Source organism: Cibotium barometz, chromosome 1 (assembly GCF_041138505.1).
Source record: "Cibotium barometz isolate CiBa-2024 chromosome 1, ASM4113850v1, whole genome shotgun sequence".
NCBI lineage: Eukaryota > Viridiplantae > Streptophyta > Polypodiopsida > Cyatheales > Cibotiaceae > Cibotium > Cibotium barometz.
Window position 1 is genome coordinate 16,130,426 of NC_141046.1, and position 23,915 is coordinate 16,154,340.

General features: G+C 40.3%; 1 protein-coding gene across 1 annotated transcript; it reads left to right on the plus strand.

Annotated features, from left to right (window-relative positions):
• The first annotated feature begins 401 nt into the window (after positions 1 to 401).
• LOC147641651 (2-methylene-furan-3-one reductase-like) lies at positions 402 to 2,283 on the plus strand. Its single transcript, XM_086815704.1, has 4 exons — positions 402 to 678; positions 802 to 1,125; positions 1,247 to 1,406; positions 1,923 to 2,283. Exons 1-4 carry the CDS (start codon positions 484 to 486, stop codon positions 2,192 to 2,194), a joined length of 951 nt encoding a protein of 316 aa, XP_086671830.1. The 5' UTR covers positions 402 to 483; the 3' UTR covers positions 2,195 to 2,283.
• The last annotated feature ends 21,632 nt before the right edge of the window (positions 2,284 to 23,915 follow it).

Sequence of the window (23,915 nt, forward strand, 5' to 3'; positions counted from 1 at the left end):
AAAGGAAGTGCCACACCATCGCATGTGGAATCACCTTCTACTCCCGCAGGTGATTCATGCATAACTTCTTCATTAAATTTTCATCTCTTCTTGTGTTGGGGATTATGGGGCAGTCCGGTGTAGGGTGATGATTTTTCCCAAGTAGGGAGTAGGAGGGGAGGGGAGTAGAGGTATTTAATTGATACAATTAATAATTATAATTTGATAGATACAACAACTAGGTAGTGATATAGTTTCGCGGGTTTTCTCTCTTGAAATTTTGAAATGAAAGGACGTAGACTTCTAAGGTTCATGCACCTGAGTGTAACGTTCATGAACCTATTACGTAGGTGGATGTGTCCAGATGCGATGCTCTCTATATAAATAAGGTTCTCGGACAAGCGTTTATCGGTGAAGCAAATATTATTTAGCTGCTTTACAAGATCATACTACGTAGTTCTCACTCATCATCACACACATATAGTCCAAGCGGAAGAGCAGAAGATGGTGGCCGATGTGCAGAAAGCTTGGCACTACGGCGAGTATGGGGCGGTGGAGGAGGTGCTTCAGTTTGGGGAATACCCGGTCCCAGAAACCGCCCCAGATCAAGTGCTCGTGAAGGTGCAGGCGGCAGCGCTCAATCCTGTGGACTTCAAGCGCAGGCGAGGTTATCTCAAGCACACTGACTCCGAGCTCCCGGTAATTAAGATTTGAGCCCTCACAGAATACAAGCAGCTTGCTTATTATGCTTCTGAATATTCCTATCAACTGCTAATTTGTGCGCATGCGGTACATTAACCCACCCACGTGCGTCTGCTGCAGCATGTCCCAGGCTACGATGTGGCCGGAGTCGTGGTTAAGGTTGGCAGCGAGGTGAAGGATTTGAAGGAAGGGGACGAGGTTTATGGGGACGTCTCAGAGCATGCAGTGAATGGGCCGAAGCGCTTTGGGTCCCTGGCCCAATACACAGCAGTGGAAGAGAAGCTCCTTGCTCTCAAACCCAAGAACCTCACTTTCGCTCAGGCAGCAAGCTTGCCCCTCGCACTCATCACCGCGCAAGAAGCCTTCGAGACAGCCAAATTCCAGCCCGGCCAGACGGCCCTCATACTGGGAGGAGCCGGAGGAGTGGGCAGCTTGGCCATCCAGGTATCTAGTATAATATATAATTGATGCTCACTTTTATCACCTCTGTAATTGACATGAAGTGATTACATATAAAGCTTTAATGTCATTGTTTAGCCTTGTAATGCTTTGCGCGCTTGCCCAGTTGGCCAAGGTTGTCCATGGTGCCTCTCTGGTTGCCACTACAGCTAGCACAGGGAAAATCCAGGTCGTGAAGAGCCTCGGAGCCGATTTGGTCATCGACTACACCAAATCTAACTACTATGAGCTGCCAGAAAAGTACGACTTCGTCTTTGACACAGTGGGTAAGCTCCTAATTCTCATCATGGCCCAGATTAATAGCTTCTTTACCATTCAACAAAACCACCCATTTCCAAGGTTTGATAGGAGTTTACAACAAGTGAAGACATTTAGAAACAGGGATTGAGACCCGGGACGTCCCAACCTAATTCCTACTCTCTAGTTCACATACCACACACTCCATCCCCAACTTCCTTCCCACTCTCTAGTTCACATACCACACACTCCACTAGACGAGTCGGAATGCATTCTTTTATGCTCATGCATGATGGTTGATTGTGTGTGTGTGTAAATGCGCTCACTTTGAACATGCTTACCTTCCTACGATCTTGAGTAAGTACGTTGAGATACATTTTAAGAGTAACTGTTCCTTCTTACCAGGCTGCGTGCCCCATGATAGATGCTTGTACTTGAACCTTATCGATAACCTTTATAGTGAGCCATGTGTAGTGGTGGGCTATTAAGCTACTAAACTTTTGAAGCTGTATTCCTAGTCTCACACGTGTCATGATTATGTACAGGAGATGGTGTAAATGCTGCCAAGGCTGCGAAGGAGGGAGGGCCCGTGCTCACCATAGCCGATTTTCAAGCAAAGCCTCCTGTGATACCCTTTGTTCTCACTTCCAATGGATCCATCCTTGCAAAGCTCAACCCTTTCTTGGAAAGTGGGCAATTGAAGCCCATCATTGATCCCAAAGGTCTCTTTTCTTTCTCCCAAGTAAAGGAGGCCTTCAGTTACTTGGAAACGGGAAAGGCAGTGGGCAAAGTAGTCATATCACCCATACTAGAATAAAGTAAAGGACTGCTACACACAAAAATAATACCCTAGTTTTCATTGATGTAATATATATATATATATATATATATTTTGTGATGCTGAATTCTATTTGATTGATGTATTTATTGTATTATGATGTTGAATTCTATAAGGTAGAAATATCTTGCCTATAGAAGAGATAGGAACTATCTATTACATAATAACTATGGACATTAACCAAGGCACAAGGAGCTGAGAGAAAAGACAAATCCTGGATTTCTAAAAAGTAAGAGGAAAAAATCCCTTCGATTGACCCGTTGTACTCCTGCGTTTCTCTTCTTAATGTCTTTTACATACCGCGCAGCAACGCGCTGTCGTGCCATGGCACGTCTATGGTGTGAAACCATGCATATGAGACTATCAAATGCAAATCTAGATGCATGGGATTAAGTGCTATGATGAGTCATTATATGATGCCATGTACATATGTTCATATTGTAAATGAGGTTCAATAAGACGAGCTGAGGCTGAGTCAGGTCTCGAAGCTTTTGTATATGAGTGTGGTGTGAAATATGGAGCCTTATGCTTATGGTAAGCCTTGCAGTAGGGAACACCCTTCTCAACATGTATGGAAATGTGAGTGCATGTATGATATGAGAATTGGTTTTGAAGAATACTCTTTGGAGATATCATGGAATGAGCAAAACAAGAGGAACTTTAATAAGATACTGCACACATTCAAAGTTTTTGTGTATCCTCATAGGCAGATTGATCCCTTCAATAATATCTTCATGCCCATGGATGGTGAACTTAGTGGCAACTATGTTAGTGAGAGCTATTTCAAAATGACTCTTGTGAGTATGGTGGTGGTGGTTCTGTTCACACTCAGATCTCATGGGTAAGTTGGAAACACTCAGTTATATATATGGTCTGCGTGGCTATGTAAATGATGGTATGAGTGGCTCCTCAAAGGGATATGATAATGATGTGAATGGCTACCCATATGCATGATGTGTAGTAGCTTCTCAATGGTATCGATGAGCCGAGTCAATGATTACCTCTTATGGGAGTGCAAGCATGATGTGTGCTTTAGTTGGCTCATGATATGAATATGATATTTGATGCTGCTTTGGTCCAAGCATATACATATGAGTAGATATATCATGTGTATAGAATGTAGTAAAGACGGTAGCTTGCGTGGCCATGACAAAAATAGAAGAGTAGCACGGGCGGGTTGTAAAGAATCAAGTTGGAAACAAGAGCTTGGTTATAAGCAAATGCAATGCATGGCAATCAGTTTACATATTTGGATGCAAGGACTTTATGATCCAAGAAACGTCATAGTGGATAAATGCCGCAAAACTGGAGTTGATTTTTTTAAGAAATACGAGAAGGGGAGCTTGCATGGTAGCAAGAAAAAAGAGATATCGGAAAAAAATGAAAAAAAAGAGGGCGCAAGTGTTTTTCGAACGGGGAAATAACAAAAATATTGCTGCAAAAGGTGGTGGGCGCCCAATTTCCTTGCGGGAAAAAGAGGAAAAAAACCAGAGAAAACGAGTAAGGGAGGATATCAGAGTTCGGTGTGTGCAGAAAGGGAGAACCAGTGCGCCAACTAACCAGAGAGAAAAAAATCAATGAGACGGCTACTGTTCGTGGCTTGTAGGAGTTAGAATTGAAGAGAAAAATGAGTATTATCTAGTGATATGCTTTTCATTAAATACATGTATTCTGCCTTTCGTGGTCTGCAGGCGAAGCGATCATATGGGAAATAGCAAAAATCAAGAAAAACTCGCGTTTTTCCTCACTCTCAGATAAGCGATGTTTTTCTTATTATTATTTTGGTTCACTAAAATCCACGATTCAGAAAATCGTGTTGTTTATAAACCTTTAAAGGTTTAGAGAATGAGAATATTTTGGGACTTGTGGAATCGTGGAATAAAAGTATCAAAAACACAATCAGGCTCCTGAAAGTTGGTTGTACTTTCTACTCGACCGGATTTTGGAATTCAAGTCATGGAGTTTTCTAAATCTCATGAGCATGTTATAGTTATGCCGTATGCCATCTTTTGTTTGTGAGATGTTAGAATTTAAAAGCAGGTTTTCAGGTGATAAAGAAACATCTTGAAATGATGGAATTGATGTCACTCGATGTATGGAATGTAAATGGTCACATGTATGTGGGAAATATTTGAAGATTATGTTATGCCTACATGTGATTGGTTTGAGGGATTTGGAAAAAGGAGCCAGTAAATCTATGCTTGGAAAGGGATAATCACTTGTTGATACACAATTTATGTGCAATCATCAGGCTGAATTCATGGATGTATTGAGGTGAATTTGTACATGTTTATGATATCAAAAATGGAGGTGCTTTGTGATCCATGAAGAGTTATGTGTTTGAGTTTCCTTGTGGGAATCAGAAGCTACTCTCACAGCTGGAAGTCTTGTACTTTCCCAGCGACATCGTCCACGTCACGACAGCTCTTTGGTGAACCCGACGTGAAACTGCTGGGGTGCAGCAAGCTGCTGAGAGGGGACAAATTTCCACGACCAAAGCACTGCAATCAATTGTGAAAAAGGTGGATCAATATGATGGAAAGGATATCATAAAGTACCTGCGCAATTACATAAAGGAAATGGAGCTAAACAGGGTGACTGAGGAGGATATGGTTCGAAGCTTTGAGCTGGTATGTGTTCCTGAAATAAGAGAGCGTATAAGAGGATTGCAGACAGCACATGGTGGCAGAAATTGGGAGGAGTTCAAGCTTGCTTTAAAGGACGAATATTTCATGGAGGATTCTGAGCGAGTGACCAAACGAACTTTCTTGGAATGGGTCACAAAACCTAAAATGGGAATTTCTGCCACAGAGCTGCTAAGAGAGTTTGAGAAGCGCTATGCCCAGCTGTCAAGGATAGAGCGCACAACTTTGGACAGAGAAAAAACAGAGCTCTTCTTACAAGCAGCTGGGAAAGATCTCCAAGAAAAACTGGAAATTCTCCTTGAGGATAAGGATACAGAGCAGGGACTAAAGAGTGATTGGAATGATGTTGAGGATGCGGTTACCATGCTAGCAAAGCGGCAGCGAAGGAGGGATAAAATGGTGATGAGCTCGGCAACTCCTATAACTGCTGTTATTCCTGAGAATCTACTAAAACCAGCTGCTGCAATCCCAAAGGTAGAAGGGCCGATGGAAGAACTTATTAAGGGCATGTGGGACCTAAAATTGAAGATGTCCAGGATTGAAGAAAAGGGGCTACCATTAGGGCAGGCTTCTATGCAAAGGCCTCAAAGCAAAGAAGGGTTTACATACAGATGCATATGGTGTGATGGCCCAGAACATGCAAAGAAAGATTGTGCTAGCTATAAAGAAGCCCTTAAAAATCAACTTGTGTTTTTCAAAGATGGGAAAATCCACCTTATAGAGACTGGTCTTCCATTAAGTACAAACTTTGAGAAAGGAGGGATGAAAAAGCTGGTTGAGGATATGGCTGCTAGTCATGCCATCTCTATGGTTGAGGCAGCAACCTATGGGTTAAAGGCTGGTCAATCAAAGCAGGGATCTGAGAATGATGAAGATTATGAGAATGAAGATTTTTGGCCATCAACAATGGAATTAATTGCGTCAAAGAAGGTGTCTAAGCAAGCTTTGCATGAGGCGGGTGACTGTATACGTCTTGAGACTGGCTGGGAGGAGCCTGTGGATTCTTTATCTGTTCATGCCTACATTGCTAAATGCCAAAATAATGAGGCACAGGTAGAGGAGAAGCGTAAAAGGGAAAATGAGGAAGGAGGGCCATCAAAAAGGGTTACTCATGGTAGTGAGAAGAAGGATCCTGGGCCATCACATATGCTTCCACCGCATAGCAGACCTCCACAGGAAGTATCAATGGAAGAAGTGCCAGCAAAAATGAAGCATGAGAAGGAGAAGGGCAAAGGAAAAAGTCCACTCTGCAAGCTTCAATCTGATATTGAAGCCGCAACAGATCTCAAAAAGGTGCTTGAAGAGAGGATTCTAAACAGTAGGGTGGAATTTACACTAGGGGAAGTCTTGGGGATTGCAAAGAAAGAATTCCATGATGAGATAATTGATATTATACGAAGGAAAAGGCAATCCATAATTGAATCTATTCCATCACAAGGGGAGGCAAGCACTTCCAAGACTCATGGAGTACAGGTACAGCAAAAGGAAGAGAGAGAAAATGTGGTGGAATGTAATCACTCTGCTGATGGGGCACGACAAGTGCGCTTTGTGGAAGAGGATGATGAAAAAGAAGTTCTTACAAAGAGTCATTACTCCAGGAGCCATTGGGCAAGAGCAACCACTGAAACCCTTGTTAAGATAGGTGATTTGGAAGAGCCATATGTCGCTCTAATTGATCATGGGTCTGAAATAAATCTTATGGCTAAAAATCTCTACAACAAATGTAAGTGGCCAATGGATGTAGATCATGGGTGGATGATTAAAGCAGCTAATAACTCATCTGGAGAGCTCTATGCAGCATGTCCAAATGTTAAGGTAACTATAGGGGATGTGAAAGATGATCAGAACTTCTTTGTTCAGGAGATGTCATCGTATCCCCTCATCCTTGGGCAACCCTACATTACAGCTGTGAGGATGGAAACAAAAGTTTTGGATGATGGCTCGGCATATGCAAGAATAAGGAGTAAAGATGGCAAGAAAGCTGTTCAGTTCTTGACAGTTTGCATTAACCATGAAAGGAATCGTGAGTCTCTTCGAGCACAGTCACTCCCAAAGATAAATAGAGAATTCATGAATTACAGGGAGATGAGGGATTTTGGCCAGGTGCCATTGTAAAGTGGGATTCCAATGGTACAAGGGAAAATGAGTTCTCGCAGGACTCAATCAATGTAAATAACTTTTCAGCAAATTTTCAGGGATTCTCTAGCTATGGGTCACTGGTCTTTGTAAAAAGCAAGGATTTGAAGCGTGGCATGCGTAGACATGTACAAAATGAACAAAAAAGTCTTGAGCAATGTGGTCTTTTGGAGAAGAATGAGTTTACTTCAGGGGTACTTGATGAGGTGTCATTTGTAGATACTATGGGTGTGCTTTTTGATATGGGAAGAGCATGCTTACAGGGTGGAAATGAGATGATAGAGGTGTCATCTGTGGAGATGTATGATATAATCCGGGAATTTGAGGGGGTGGAATGTAAAAACATGAATTGCGAGATGGATGCTCATGTTAAGCCAAAGTACAAAACAGTTGCAAAGAAGGTGAAACCAGTTGCCTTGCCTTTACCACCAGGAAGCAAGGAGAAGATAGATGAAGCTTCTATGCAACCAAATCTCAGAGATCCGAAGAAAATTGGGCATAAGTTTACACAGGAAACTTTAAAAGAGCTGAAGATTGGTGAAAGGGATTTTCTGTTGCCAGTTGAAAAGGAATGCTTTGAGGAGATGCTTGTAAAACATGGGAAAGCCTTTGCTTTTCAGCCGCATGAGATAGGCTGTGTTGATCCAAGTGTAACAGCGCCAATGGTGATCTTCACTGTACCACATGTGCCTTGGAACCTGCGGCGGCCAATTCCAGTACCAAAGGCTCTCTTGCCAAAGCTGATGGAATTACTAAAAGAAAAGATCAGGATGGGAATTTTGGAGCCATCATGTGCTTCATATTCCAACAGATGGTTTACTGTACCAAAGAAAAATGGAACATTACGCTTCATTCAAGACATGCAACCTGTAAACAAAGTCACAATCAGGAATGTGGGAGCAGGTCCGATTGTGGATGAGTTTGCAGAAGCATTTGCAGGGAAAGCTATATACTCTATGGGTGATCTGTATTCGGGATATGATCAGTTCCAGCTGGATATACAAAGCAGGGACTTGACCACAATGAGAACTCCTTTGGGATTAGTAAGGATGTGTACCTTACCACAGGGAGCCACCAAATCCAGCCAGCGGCGGCAGCTTCTTTACCATTCAACAAAACCACCCATTTCCAAGGTTTGATAGGAGTTTACAACAAGTGAAGACATTTAGAAACAGGGATTGAGACCCGGGACGTCCCAACCTAATTCCTACTCTCTAGTTCACATACCACACACTCCATCCCCAACTTCCTTCCCACTCTCTAGTTCACATACCACACACTCCACAATATTGTTGCTGCTACTTGCCAGCTCTAGACGAGTCGGAATGCATTCTTTTATGCTCAGGCATGATGGTTGATTGTGTGTGTGTGTAAATGCGCTCACTTTGAACATGCTTACCTTCCTACGATCTTGAGTAAGTACGTTGAGATACATTTTAAGAGTAACTGTTCCTTCTTACCAGGCTGCGTGCCCCATGATAGATGCTTGTACTTGAACCTTATCGATAACCTTTATAGTGAGCCATGTGTAGTGGTGGGCTATTAAGCTACTAAACTTTTGAAGCTGTATTCCTAGTCTCACATGTGTCATGATTATGTACAGGAGATGGTGTAAATGCTGCCAAGGCTGCGAAGGAGGGAGGGCCCGTGCTCACCATAGCCGATTTTCAAGCAAAGCCTCCTGTGATACCCTTTGTTCTCACTTCCAATGGATCCATCCTTGCAAAGCTCAACCCTTTCTTGGAAAGTGGGCAATTGAAGCCCATCATTGATCCCAAAGGTCTCTTTTCTTTCTCCCAAGTAAAGGAGGCCTTCAGTTACTTGGAAACGGGAAAGGCAGTGGGCAAAGTAGTCATATCACCCATACTAGAATAAAGTAAAGGACTGCTACACACAAAAATAATACCCTAGTTTTCATTGATGTAATATATATATATTGTGATGCTGAATTCTATTTGATTGATGTATTTATTGTATTATGATATTGAATTCTATAAGGTAGAAATATCTTGCCTATAGAAGAGATAGTAACTATCTATTACATATTAACTATGGACATTAACCAAGGCACAAGGAGATGAGAGAAAAGAGAAATCCTGGATTTCTAAAAAGTAAGAGGAAAAAATCCCTTCGATTGACCCTTTGTATTCTTGCGTTTCTCTTCTTAATGTCTTTTATATACCGCGCAGCAAAATGCGTGGGTTGAGTTCTAGTATCCAATTACGTAAGCCTTGAAATTTCTGAGGAAAAGATCTTGGTATTTTCATCGATAATTCCCAAAAACGTTTTTGACACTAGTACTACTAAAATTTATTACGCTAATGCAAGAAATTTTGATCCTAATATATATATATATATACATATATATTGGGGCTGGTTGATCTAGTTTGGCAAGGTATCATGTTTGAAGTACAAAAGTAAGATTGGTTGATGGTATTTGATCTACGATGATTTAACAAGGATTTGGTCTACATTCGATTTAACAATCGGATTGGATTGATTATCTACAAAATATTTGTTCAAGGGAGGGGGGATGGATGGTACGACTTTACAGAGCTTGCCAAACCTCTTTACTCTCACCCCCTTTCTATCACTTTAATTTTCCAAGCATGAAAACGCATAGAGCTCAAAAATATCTAGAAGTCACATAATCTTACTTTTCTTTGGTGGTGGCAAGAGTTTGGCAATTGGAATAATTCACGCCAAATCTTTATTCCTAGGATTGATGTTGATGGTATCACTTGATGATGCTACCTTTTCTTACACCTTGAATTCTTCATCGGTTCTTAAGGATGAGAAGTCTCATAATCTTACTTTTCTTTGGCAAGAGTTTGGCAATTTGAATAGTTCATTGATGCAAAATCTTTATTCTTAGGATTGATGTTGATAGTATCACTTGAAGTGTCCTCTTATAGGTCCTGATTTACCACTTTTCTTTGTGAAACCATGATAATATATCACCTTTCTTTGTGCAACCATGATAATCCACGACAACTCTTTGTTCTTATGGATGCTACTAGTAGTAACGCTTCAAAATGCTTCCTAAAAGAGATCACAAGTTATATTGTAATATCCTTTTCTTTGGAAACCATGTGTTATGCTCGTTTCAGCTCTCTCCAAAACTCATCCATTCATAGAGAAAATCACAAACAAGCAACAATAATTGTGAGGTACTTTTTGTGCTTCCAAGTTCAAGTCTCTTGAAGCCACCTAGTGTGGTGGTTAGATTTTCTCTTTCAAGCCCTCTGTGTCTCACAAAGGAAGTTGCTTCCCCTTGCTACTACAAGTCTAACTTACCCACCTCTCACTATCTACTCTCTCTCACAGAAACAATGAATAAGAACATGAGCTAAGTGGTCATGTAATCTCTATTCTCAACTCTCTCTCTCTCTTGCACAAACGCACGTACACACGCACACTCATGCACACACAAACACACACACACATCCACCCCAAAGCGCAAGAAGCAAAGATCATGTAGCCTAAAGTAGAGAATATATTTAACACAAATGCAGATTGTGTCCATTTATTATGACATCATGTGTTATATACAAATGGTCCTAATTCATACTTAGGTGACTAAAACTCCTAGTAGCTAAGACTTTTTTTCATAATGTGTTATACATATAACTGGCCCTTATTCGTACTTGGGTGCCCAACAATCCTAACTAAATGAGTTTGGGTGTTGCCAGATACTCATAATTGTTATACCTTTTATACTCCCTTTGCATGACACTTATTGTTCACTCTCATGAATGGTAGATATGGTTATAGCTTGAATACCTAGTTGTCATCGCCGAGTTTGTATGTGTAGTACTTGTAGAGTGATTGGACTCTCTTGAGAGTACGTATGTTGTATGGGTAAGTCGTGTAGAAACCAGTGTACACCATATCTTCAAATGTTATATGGGTAAGTCATGATTGGACTCTCTTGAGAGTACGTATGTTGTATGGGTAAGTCGTGTAGAAACCAGTGTACACCATGAATGGTAGATATGGTTATAGCTTGAATACCTAGTTGTCATCGCCGAGTTTGTATGTGTAGTACTTGTAGAGTGATTGGACTCTCTTGAGAGTACGTATGTTGTATGGGTAAGTCGTGTAGAAACTAGTGTACACCATATCTTCAAATGTTTACTGCATATAAGATGGCAAGAATCTAAGTCGATGATAATAATACATGATGTCTCACAACAACACAAAGCAACTATAGACGCACTTGATAGACGCACAAAATAGCGGGCGTGTCTATAGGCGTTGCTGGAATAGAGAAATTACGGGCGCGTCTAATAGCGCGCGTATTGACGCGTTTATTCGTGCGTCTACATTGAGAATCTAACACTGCATCTAACAATGCATCTATTTATGCATGTATTAGCGCGTCTATTAGTGCGTCTACACTGAGAATTAGACACGTATTTAGACACAAAATAGAGAATACAAAAAGTGAGATTTTGGTGTAGGCTGGTAAATGTACATCACTGCTTTCCAAAAATTGCCCATGATTACCAAAGCACATAATTTTAACAAAAACATCAATGCTTTTTTGCAAACCCACATATACAAAAATTAAGTGAGGTGAGGAGAATGAGACAATATGTAAAATAGTTTAGCCAATATCAATGATGGGCTACGGTTCACTCTCATCCTCAATGAGATCAACCCTTGCCAAACTATCTACTTCAAAATCCAAACAAGTGTTTAGATCTACAAATACATTCAACCCACTACTGCTTGTGCTACTCATGTGCTCATCGAAATCAGCATCACCAATGGTAGGCTCGTCCTCACGGGTAATGGCCTCAATATCTGTATCTCCTATCTCATGATCATCCTCCTCTCTCGTATCACGGTCATCATCACCTCCATGGCCATGATCATCCTCCATACGCTCCATATTCGTAAATGTACTATACATCACTTTGGAATGTGGCATAATAGGTATGACATGCCACCATCTATTATTTATCCGTTGGTTGATAGACAACCTAATTCAAACACAAATACAATCATGTTATTTTCCTTGCATCAAAGGTATCAAATATTTAAAAGTGAGTATATTTATATGTGTGTACAGTACCTGTTCACATTGTTGCAGTAGTACTAGTGTGTCCTTCTTACTTTGCCAAAACTTTGTGGAGTCAATAGTCACAAAGCCACTTGCATGGTGTTTGATTATTGCATGAGGGCCTCTTTCCACCACGTCCTTAAACCACTTTACATCCAAAACATACACAAAGAAGCGTCGAAAGTCAAGCTTAATAATATCTTGGATTATGCCACAATAATCATCCATGGCTCCATTGGCTCCCTCAAAGGCTCCCTCAAAGCTAGCAATGACACTGCAATCTTGTGTGTTTCTCTTATCATCAATCTGTTGTGTTGGAAAATGCTTGCCCTGACACCATATAGCATTGAACATAGTGCACTACACCAAGACAAAATCAATTAAATAAGCAATCTAAATTATTGAAAGCTCCTAACTTATGCATAACATTCTATATACCGACCTTGCTCATGCATCCCCTAGCATACTCCCATTCTTCCATTGTGATATACATCCCCTCGTCTTTCTCTGCTTTCTCCATTTCGTCAAGTAGCCAATCCACATGAATATCCTTTGGAAGTGCCCTTAGATACTGAGGGTATGGCACACGAGATCCGTGGTGTGTATGAAAGAGGGCCCTTTCTTCTTGTCTTCTTGCCTTTGCATCCTTGTATCTTGTCACCCATCTTTTTATCACATCACTATTAAGCACGCAATAGAGGTTGATATTATTAAGCAACTCCGTGTCTATACTTTGTTGCATCCTTTCCCTTGAGGCACAATAGAGGTCATCCTTAGGTCTTCATCATCTCTCCGTAGTCGTGGGAGAGAGCTATCCACATCAACAAGAAACTCAGAAATATATACAAGTGACTCTTGTACCAACCAACCCTCGGCCATGCTACCTTCGGGTCTTGCATTTTGTCTCACGAAACCCTTCAAGGTCTTGAAGCGCTTGAGGAAGAACAACCATCGTGCATGTATAGTACCGCATATAGCAATCTCATATTCCACCAAATGCACTATGAGATGTAGTTGGCTTGTGAGAATAGAACGTGGAAATGTCTCCTCCACTAAACAAACCACCTCCACACTGACATAACTCGAGCATTCTCAAGCGTGGTGGGATCTATTTCCTTTGAGCTCACATACCTAGAAATGAAAAAGTACACCATATTAGCAATATGAACACCTTGCATGGAGCATTGATGCGCATCACATTTTGTATCATGTAAAGTACCTCACAAGCTCGCCCATCTTGTAAATACAATCTTTCACGTCCTTCGATGCACTACGAGAAATGCTAGTAGGTAGTATGAACTAAACACACGAGGAATGGTTGATTAGTTGCTTCTAATTCACTCACAAATTTGAAAGGAAAAAGATATTATGCACATAAAATACTTACTTGGAGCATCTTGTGCCAATCATGAGATTTCAAGCCATATAATTTCTCTACACCTCTTTTCTTGCTCTTTATAAAGGCCCCCTTCAAACACCTCATGCATCCAGTGGGAGTATGAATTGTAGTAATAGCACGCTTCACCGCCACCATCTCTAGCTTTGATAACCTCCACGGTGCACGAGGTAAAAAAACACGCCCATTTGGTCTCTCTTGTGGCCAAGCTTCATGCATCCTCCCTGTGGTACGTAGATCCTTCCTTATGCCTACGGAATCTCGTGTCCCATTCAAATGTTCCCAAATGGTAGATACCAGATTCTTGAAGATATGCATGGGATCAAGCAGGTGATTGATCTTGAGGTGGGACCAATATGGTAAACGATAAAAGATGGAGTATCTAAACAAAAGCTGGTGTTAGCAGGCAATCTTTATTTCCAGCCAATATAGCACACAATAGTTACAAACCCTTACTGGCTCATGCCAAGTGGTGGAGGAGTCATGGAACCGTCCCAAATTCTCATCCGATCTCCCGCAGTGAGTGATTGTGGGAGGACTTCATTCCAAGGGGCAACATATCTAGGATGATTAGGTGGGAGAAATCGATGGTGATTCTCATAGATGACCTTATTCAATGTGTCTGCCCGTGAGGCAACAAGCAAAGGACCACAAACAGGACATGCATGGTAACCCGATGTAGTGAGACCTGAACAATAGACGCAATTAAGAGTTGAAGGTGGGTTTAGGGTGCCGCATCCTTTGCCTACTCATAATTAGAAGTGCAATGCTTACTTGAACACTCGCCATAGCCTGGGAAGTCATGCATCGTCCAAATCAAGATTGCTTTGTAGTTGAAGTCTCGTGTGACGAGGGAGGCCTGCTCACATCATGCACCTTGATACCTCTCCAAAGTATCTCTAGCTCGTCAACCAAAGGCTCCAAATAAACATGAGGATTTTTGACTTTATGTTTCCCTGGAATTAGAAGGGATAACATAACATGTCCTTTCTTAATCGCCATAGAGGGTGGAAGATTATAGTTCACCAATATCACTGGCCATACACTGTAAGAGGTGCTTTTGAGACCAAATGGGTTCACACCGTCCATACCCAATCCAAGTCTCAAGCTCCGAGGTTCTTCCTTGAAGCTTGGCCATGTGTCTTCAATAAGCTTCCACGCTACAGTGTCTATGGCAGTTCTCCACTTGCCATCGGTTGATCGATGGGAGGAATGCCATGACATGAGCTCTGCAATGGATTTTCACTTGAACATATGTTGGATGCGAGGGATTATGGGAAAATGTCACAAAAACTTACGAGGCACATCAAAAGTTTTGAGATCTGCTCTATATCTTGCCTCTCCACAAGTAGGACACTCTCTTGCATCCTTATGTAGTCCACGAAACAAAACACAATCGTTGACACATGCATGGATGCGCTTGTAATCTAATCCTCTAAGAGAGGTCACATGTTGCCTTGCCATATCTCTTGAGGTCAGTAATTTATTCTCCCTTGGAAGCATTTTACACAATAGCCTACACATGAAGACCATAAATGAGGAAAAGCATTCGAGTAATTGACCCACTAGCATAATTCACCATGTTTGCAAAATAGACTTTAAAGCTTACTTGAGTAATGCATTCAAACCTGCATTGCTCCATCCATAGATGGTTTGCAAGTTTAGTAACTCAAGGGAGGCACGTAGAACAGAGAATGTGCACCCCTCAAACAGTGGAGTCGATGCTACGGTAAAAAGATCGTCTTGCTTCATGCTATCATCCCTCCCTTCGGATTGACAACCATATCATCAAACGCCTCCTCCTCCATGGCTTCATGAGGTAATGGCAGAGGGCTACTATCACCATCACTCCATGTATCCGTAACGGTCCCTCCTGAAGATCCCACCTCATATCGCCGACGCTTTGCCTCCTCACGATGATGAGGATAGGGCAACATATGCGGGTGTGGCCCTGCATCCTGTATCAAATTAAAACGAGATCATAACTCAAACATATGAACACCCATAGGTATCTCAATCAACCTTAACTCTTTAACACTTACCATGTTTACGGTCGCATCCCATTCTCCATACTTTGAGATGTGATTGAGTGTAATCCTGCGTGCACGATACATGTTTCCTCGACATCGATCACACATACATTTGATTTTTTGCTCCAACCACATTTCGCGATGGTGGATACGAAGGGATTCATCCTCACTGGAGCTACTTGTTGAAGATGAAGACATCCTACAAATAAACAACCCAAAAAAATTACTCTTGTATCAAATATTTAATCTAAAAACTCTGTGGCGCGTCTAATACCGCGTCTAAAACCGTGTCTGTCTTGTGTGGTGCGTGTCTATAGGCGCATCTAAACCGTGTTGTAAACACGCAATTAAACGCGCATTTAGACGCGTATATACACGTGCACTACATAGAACAGACGTGGTTTTAGATGCGATATTAGACGCGATTTTCAAACCTACTTTTAGCGCGCTTGCTTTTCTTCACATACTTTTAACGGGCTTGCTTTGCTATTAATAGATCCACAGCGTAGCATCCACACTTATCTTCAAGCACCCACACTTATCTCCAAGCTTACACAATCATCTCCAAGCACACAAGAGAAGAGGGTGAACAAGGAAGAGAAGAAAGAGAAGCAAAGGGTGAACAAGGAAGAGAAGAAAGAGAAGCAGCTTTGAAGAAGGACGCGAAGCTTCCATACCTCTATCCAAGGTAAGTCTCTTTAGGGTTGATCTTCTTTGAAAGTTGCTCTCTTTGGTTTCGTCCTTTGCTCTCTTTGAAATGAATGTTTTTGGTACAACTGTTTGCTTTTGTGTCGAGCGCATGTCCTTTTTGAGTTTTTAGAATAGTCCATTTGTTTGTCAGAGCGTGTCTATAGACGCATCTGAGAGCGCATCTAAAAGTGCGTCTAAGAGCACGTCTATAGATGCGTCTACTCTGTGTTGGAAACAAATAGCCGTGTCTATAGACGCGCTGTTATACGTGAAGATAGACGCTGTTTTTCTCCTCTCTTTTTTTGTCTTTTTTTCTCCTTTCTTTTCCTCTCCTTTCTCCTCTCTTTTATCCCCACTTTTTCTCCTCTCTTTTCCTCTCCTTTCTCCTCTCTTTTACTCTCCTTTCATGGAAATAAGTGATTGATTGCATGAATGAAAAAAGGGATTGCATGAATGATGGAAAGGGATTACATGATTGAAGAAGGGGATTGCATGAATGATGGAAAGGGAAAGCATAGGAGAAAAAATGGATTGCACTCTATATTTTCCTCTCTTTTTCCTTCTCTCTTTTATCCTCTCTTTCCTTCTCTTTTCGTCTCTCTTTTTCTCTCCTTTATTCTCTCTTTTTTTCTCCTCTCTTTTCCTCTATTCTCCTCTCTTTTTCTCTCTTTTATCCCCTCTTTTTCTCCTCTCTTTTCCTCTCCTTTCTCCTCTCTTTTATCCCCTCTTTTTCTCCTCTCTTTTCCTCTCCTTTCTCCTCTCTTTTATCCCCGTTATGCATGCCTTTTCTACTCTCTTTCCTTCTCTCTTTCTCTCTCTTTCTCTTCTTTTTCTCTTCTCATTTCATCTTCTCAGTTCATCAGTAATCTTCTTTTTTTCTTTTTTCCAGTTCATCATGTGGCCAAGAAGCTCTTCAGGCTCACCTGATCTTCGGTCGAGAGACCATCTTTTGGGAGTTACATAACCTTTTGGGGTACACCCGTGCAGTCGATACTTGGTTCTCCAGCTACGAGTGGCCAGCGTACTAGCTCGACAACACCACACAGTAGTAGGCATAGTAGCAGGGAGAGCAGTGGGGGATGCATGGCACAGTGCTTTGGGAGGGGTGGCGGTGGGGACAAGAATGATTCAGATGATTTAGACGTGACTCCGGGTGATGGTACGATCTACTATGACATCACTCAGACAAGAGGCATCTTGATGGATGCACGGGGGAAGGACATCATGGCCTTCATGCGCTCTATAATTGCTAACAATTACAGAGATTGCTTTCACTACAAACATCAATCAAAGAGGTTGGCTGATGAGACCCTCGCTCTGCTGTTCGCTCTAGCTGGTATCCTAACCCCCCAATGTTCAGTTCACAGATAAATGGGCCAAGTCAAAGATTGTTTTGATACTTAGCAATAAAAGATCTTCCCTTAAGAGGCATGCACTAGCAGAGCTTGCCAGGCTCCAGGGAGGTCAACCACCAAGGGGCCCACCCCACACCTCTCACAAGCGTGAGTGGAAGACAGCAATGAAGTCAGCAAAGGAGGAACCCAGTCTAAATCACGTGGAGGCACGAAGGATCCAAATGGAGCAATATGGAAGCGTGCATTTTGGAGCAGGGGGTGTTAAATCATGGGAGTCCCAGTTTGTAAGTATCGATCTCAAATTATATTGTTTATGTAGTTTATTAGGATGACGTTTCTTTGTACTAACCCCTCTGCAAATTGTGTCATCTTGCAGCTTGATATCGTGGGCAGGTACCCTACTCCTGTTGAGACAGCCTACCACCGCCACCATCGCAGAGGAGATACATGGAGGCACTTCTATAATGACGGGTTGATTACTGAGGAGAAATATATCCGGGCTACTGGAGAGTCCCCCGAGGTATTTGAAAGTAATTAAATAATGTCAATATTATAAATAAAGATTTGATTTTTCATACATTGATATATGTTGTCTCTTGTTTACAGGACCCTGCACAAGAAGATGAGGAAGAAGATGAGGAAGAAGGAGGCGCAAAAGGGAGCGAGGACATGGAGAACTTAGATTAGTCGTAGAAGTAGTGCTAGTATCTACTCTTTTTTGTACTTAGCCACTGGCTTGGCTTCGTGTCTCTTATATATACACTCCTCTTATTTTTGGTACTTGAAGCCACAGGACATGGCTTAGCTTCGTGCTATATGTACATACAAGCACTTTTTGAGCTATCATTTAGTGCCTGTAACTAAACATTTTAGAGTTGTAATGTTTTATTTGGAATTGTAATTAATGTCGGCTATAGACGTGCTTGCAAGAGTGCTAATTAAAATGCGGTTGGCTATAAGAATTGAATTACACAATATGGAAATGGGATTCCTATAACTACATAGCATACACAACATACACAGCATTCTGTTCAAGCACACAAAATTTAAAAAATATTATGTAGCGCATCTATAAACGCGTCTATATACGCGTCTGTCTGTTCAAGAAGCGTTTATTTGCGCATCTACAAACGCGTCTATAATTGCATCTACAAACGCGTCTATGCATGTATCTATCTGTTTTTTAAAATTTCTCCACGAGCGTCTATTTACGCGTCTATTTGCACATCTATTTGCTATCTTTTAAACGTGCCTTTAGATGCGGGTCTATACACGCTAATAGACCTGCAAATAGACGCGCCCGTAAGTTTTTTTTTAGTTGAGTAAACGCGTCTGTGTGCGCGTCTGTAGGTGCTTTGTCTAGAGAGAGTACTCTCTCTATTGAGATTATGTTCATGTCAAAGCGTAGTATGTCAAGATCATGGCCTTCACATATTTATTTTATTTGGTTGACTAAGAACAACAATTTGCTTCATGTATCTGCATATGTTATGACTATCTTCAAATTGTTTGTGCATATAAGATGGCAATCATCTAAGTCAATGATAATAATAAATGATGACTTTATCTAGCTGAAGTCTCTTAAAGAGCCACCCAATTCTAACCCCCCATGAAGGAAGTTGCTTCACCTTGCTACTTCAAGAACTCACACACCTCTCACTATCTACTCTTTTCCACAAAAAACAATGAATAAGAACATAAGCTAAGTGGTAATGTAATATCTATTCTCAACTCTCTCTCTCTCTCTCTCTCTCTCTTGCATGTACACACATGCACACGTGCACACACACACATGTCCACACACACACACACACACATCCACCCCAAAACATAAGAAGCAAAGATCATATAGCCTAAACTACAGAATACATTTAGCACACATGGAGCTTGTGCCCATTCATTATGACATCATGTGTTATATATACAACTAGTCCTAATTCATACTTGGGTGCCCAAATACCCTAGCTAAGATGTTCTTTTCATACAACTGGTCATAATTCATACTTGGGTGCCCAAATACTCTAGCTAAGATGTTTTCTTTTAGTTCATTATGAGATAATGTGTTATACATATAATTTTCCCTTAGTTATACTTGGGTGCCGAGAACTTCTTAACTAAATGAGTTTGCCCTTTGCATAACACTTATTCTTCACTCTCCTGAACAATAGAGAGCATCTAGTTAATCAAAAATTGGGATCCACTTCTCCCTCACTTGATAAATATTTGGTTCTCAAAATCTAGTTAGGAATCTGGTTATAGCTTGAATGCCTAGTGGTGATCGCCGAGTTTGTATTTGTAATGCTTATAGCATGATTGCAGGCTGCAGCCTCTTGAGAGTGCATCTAGTGTATGGGTAAGTCATCTAGAAACCAATGTACACCATATCTTCAAATGTTTGGTGCATATAAGATGGCAAGCATCTAGGTCGATGATAATAATACACGATGACTTTCTCTGTTGAGCTTATGTTCATGTCAAAGCATAGTATGTCATGATCATAGCCTTCACATATTTCTTTTATTTAGTTGACTAAGAACAACGATTAGCTTCATGTATCTGCATCTGTTATGACTATCTTCAAATTTTTGGTGCATACAAGATGGCAAGCATCTAAGCCAATGATAATAATACATGATGAGATGGCATCATTTGCAACCTGAACGCTCACCACCTATCCACTCAAGGGCCTTTTCGTCAATAGTTCCTAGCTCATAGTAAACTGGCAATATATTCACATATCAAAAATGGAATCTCCATTGAAGATTAGTAAGATCAACCAACGGATCCATATAAAAGAGCCATGGACTCATCCGTTGAGGACCAGCAAGGTCAATCAACCTGATCCATGCCCGAATTCAGAAAACAACTCTTACTCCTTGTTCTAATATCTTCCATGAAGCACGTGTGGGTATCTATCTAATTCCCATCACATCTCATCACATCTATTCACCTCATATAATCATCATCACTTCTATTCACATCACATCCGCCCATCCAATCATCATCTATCTAATTCACATCTTATCTCATCACATCTATTCACCTCATATTCTCATCACTTCTATTCACATCACATCTATCCAATCATCTATCTGATTCACATATTATCTCATCACATCTATTCACCTCACATCTCATCACCTCAATTCACATCACACCCATCCATCCAATCATCTATCTGATTCATATCTTATCTCATCACATCTATTCACCTCACATCTCATCACCTCTATTCACATCACACCCATCCATCCAATCATCTATCGTATTCACATCTATTCACCTCACATCTCATCACCTCTATTCACATCACACCCATCCATCCAATCGGCTATCGTATTCACATCTTATCTCATCACATCTATTCACCTCACATCTCATCACCTCTATTCACATCACACCCATCCATCTAATCATCTATCGTATTCACATCTTATCTCATCATCACATCTATTGGCCTCACATTCTCATCACTTCTATTCACAGAATTTATACATAGAATTTAAGAGGATTCTAATTTTTGATATAAAGATTCTTTAGTATTTACGCATTTATTTGCATAGTTCAATTTTATGGAAAATAACACTTTTGAAATAAAAATAAATCCTTTATGCATCTTTCTATGCATAAATTCAATTTTAATGAGAATAACTCTTTTGAAATAAAAATAAATCTTTTATGCATCTTTCTATGTATAAATTTAATTTTAATGAGAATGATAATTTAGAAATAAAAATAAATCTTTTATGCATCTTTCTATGCATAAATTCAATTTTAATGAGAATGACACTTTTGAAAAATAAATCTTTTAGAATGCACAAACGGAGGGAATTACTCTTTTATAATAACCTAATGATAAACTTTAGTTCCACAAAATTTAAGAAAATTTTACCATAACCTCCTATGTATGGCTGACCATTTCTCAATTTTATCATTCAATTTATGACTTGAATTAATTCAATTTGAATTCTAATATGTAAGATCCCTGTCCCCACCTGCAACGAATTCAGAGGTGCTAGCAGCGGAAGTAGCACTTCTTGCACGCGACAGGATCCCGCACTCGTGGCCCTGCCCACGGATATCCGGACAAGAGACTAATCCATCGGTTATTCCAAAACCGAACTAGAAAAAAACTTCCGCACGGGCGATTCCTCCAGGATAAATTTTCTCTAACGTAGTCAAAAAGCCTTAACTAACTGAACTGATCTGACTGAACCCATAAGTCCCATAGTCAGATCAAGAAAAAGATTGCACTTGGATCATAGAGACCAACGCTTTTTTCCTCATTGAGAGGCATAGCTGTTGATTCTTTTCCATAGAATATTTTTTGTCCGAGATTTACTTCATCTATCATACCATAACAGAATTGACTCTCAATTTAGGGATCCATCAGTCTAGCCTAACCCCATCCAATCCCGTGAGTTAGCCAATCGCCCAACCACTATAGTGATGGGATCCAATTAAGAATTTGGTTAGGTTTTGTCCTGGGTAGTACCAGGCAGAAGATTTCCCAAGTCCCGTAGATGAATATTCATGCAAACTTAAAACAAGTTACACCACTTACACACCCAATATGAAATTACCTTTTTCAGAATCAGCTATTTTTAGAAAATAATCTTTTAATGAAACCATTGTGTCACTGATCATAATCCTCAAAATCTCCGGTTGAATCCTTATTTCCAATCATTCCTTCATTGGTGTACCTATGGCATCATTGGCAACCAGAACGCTCACCACCTATCCACTCAAGGGCCTTTTCGATAGTTCCTAGCTCATAGTAACCGGTAATATGTTCAGATATCAAAAATGGAATCTCCATTGAAGATCAACAAGATCAACCAACGGATCCATATAAAAGAGTCGTGGACTCATCCGTTGAGGACCAGCAAGGTCAATCAACTAGATCCATGCTCGAATTTTAGAAAACAACTCTTACTCCTTGTTCCAATATCTTCCACGATGCACGTGTGGGTATCGTCGATGACCCAGAGCCCGAGCATCGTATGGTCAGCACCCTCTAGGATCCTTCCCATAGGTGACTTAGCGCTTCACTCATAGGCCGCTTCCTTGGTCCCTCATCCACCGTATCATCGAAAGCTAACCATTTTAATCGAATTGAGGCTGGTCAAGACCTTGCCGAGACCTTGCTACGTGAGACGTACTCCAATGACTCTCCGTCAGGCTGTTGCAACTTTATTAGATTAGGTCTCCACGACCTCATTCACAAGATGGTCAAAATGCTTCTCTAGCATTCTTGACATAAAACAGTCATTTAAAAACAGTTTAAAAATACAGTTTCTATAACGAACTCTCGTCTTTCTACATTGCTCCACATCAAACCACATTAATTAATTCCATAATCATTTCATAAGTATTTCTATTCTCATCGAATCACATCATTTTCATCTCATCACATCTTTCCTCAATTTATCCTCATCAGATCTCATCCACTCGCATCTACCCATATCCACATCTCATCACATCACATCACATTCATTCACATCTCATCCATTCATTCACATTCATTCACATCTCATCCATTTAGACCACATTATATTCACTTTGATTCACATCTTATCTCATCACATCTATGCACCTCACATCTCATCACCTCTATTCACATCATACCCATCCATCCAATCATCTATCTGATTCACATCTTATGTCATCACATCTATTCGCCTCACATCTCATCACCTCTATTCACATCTTATGTCATCACATCTATTCGCCTCACGTCTCATCACCTCTATTCACATCACACCCATCCATCCAATCATCTATCGTATTCACATCTTATCTCATCACATCTATTCGCTTCATATTCTCATCACTTCTATTCACAAAATTTAAATATAGAATTTAAGAGGATTTTAATTTTTGATATAAAGATTCTTTACGCATCTATTTATGCATAATTCAATTTTAAGGAAAATAACACTTGAAATAAAAATAAATCCTTTATGCATCTTTCTATGCATGAATTCAATTTTAATGACAATAACTCTTTTGAAATAAAAATAAATCTTTTATGCATCTTTCTATGCATAAATTCAATTTTAATGAGAATGACACTTTTGAAATAAAAATAAATCTTTATGCATCTTTCTATGCATAAATTTAATTTTAATGAGAATGACACTTTTGAAATAAAATAAATCTTTTAGAATGCACAAACGGAGGGAATTACTCTTTTATAATATCCTAATGATAAACTTTAGTTCCATAAAATTTAAGAAAATTTTGCCATAACCTCCTTTGTATGGCTGACCATTTTTCAATTTAATCATTCAATTTATGACTTGAACTAATCTAATTTGAATTCTAATATCTCTAATCTACTCCATTTTCTAAAAATCAAGAGAGTAAACAGTGAAAAG

Bases quoted from the DNA above. Each gene is read 5' to 3' on its own strand.
- LOC147641651 (XM_086815704.1), top strand. From the start codon at position 484: ATGGTGGCCGATGTGCAGAAAGCTTGGCACTACGGCGAGTATGGGGCG. The intron at 679-801 runs GTAATTAAGATT...CGTCTGCTGCAG, and splicing joins ACACTGACTCCGAGCTCCCG to CATGTCCCAGGCTACGATGT. The intron at 1,407-1,922 runs GTAAGCTCCTAA...GATTATGTACAG, and splicing joins CTTCGTCTTTGACACAGTGG to GAGATGGTGTAAATGCTGCC.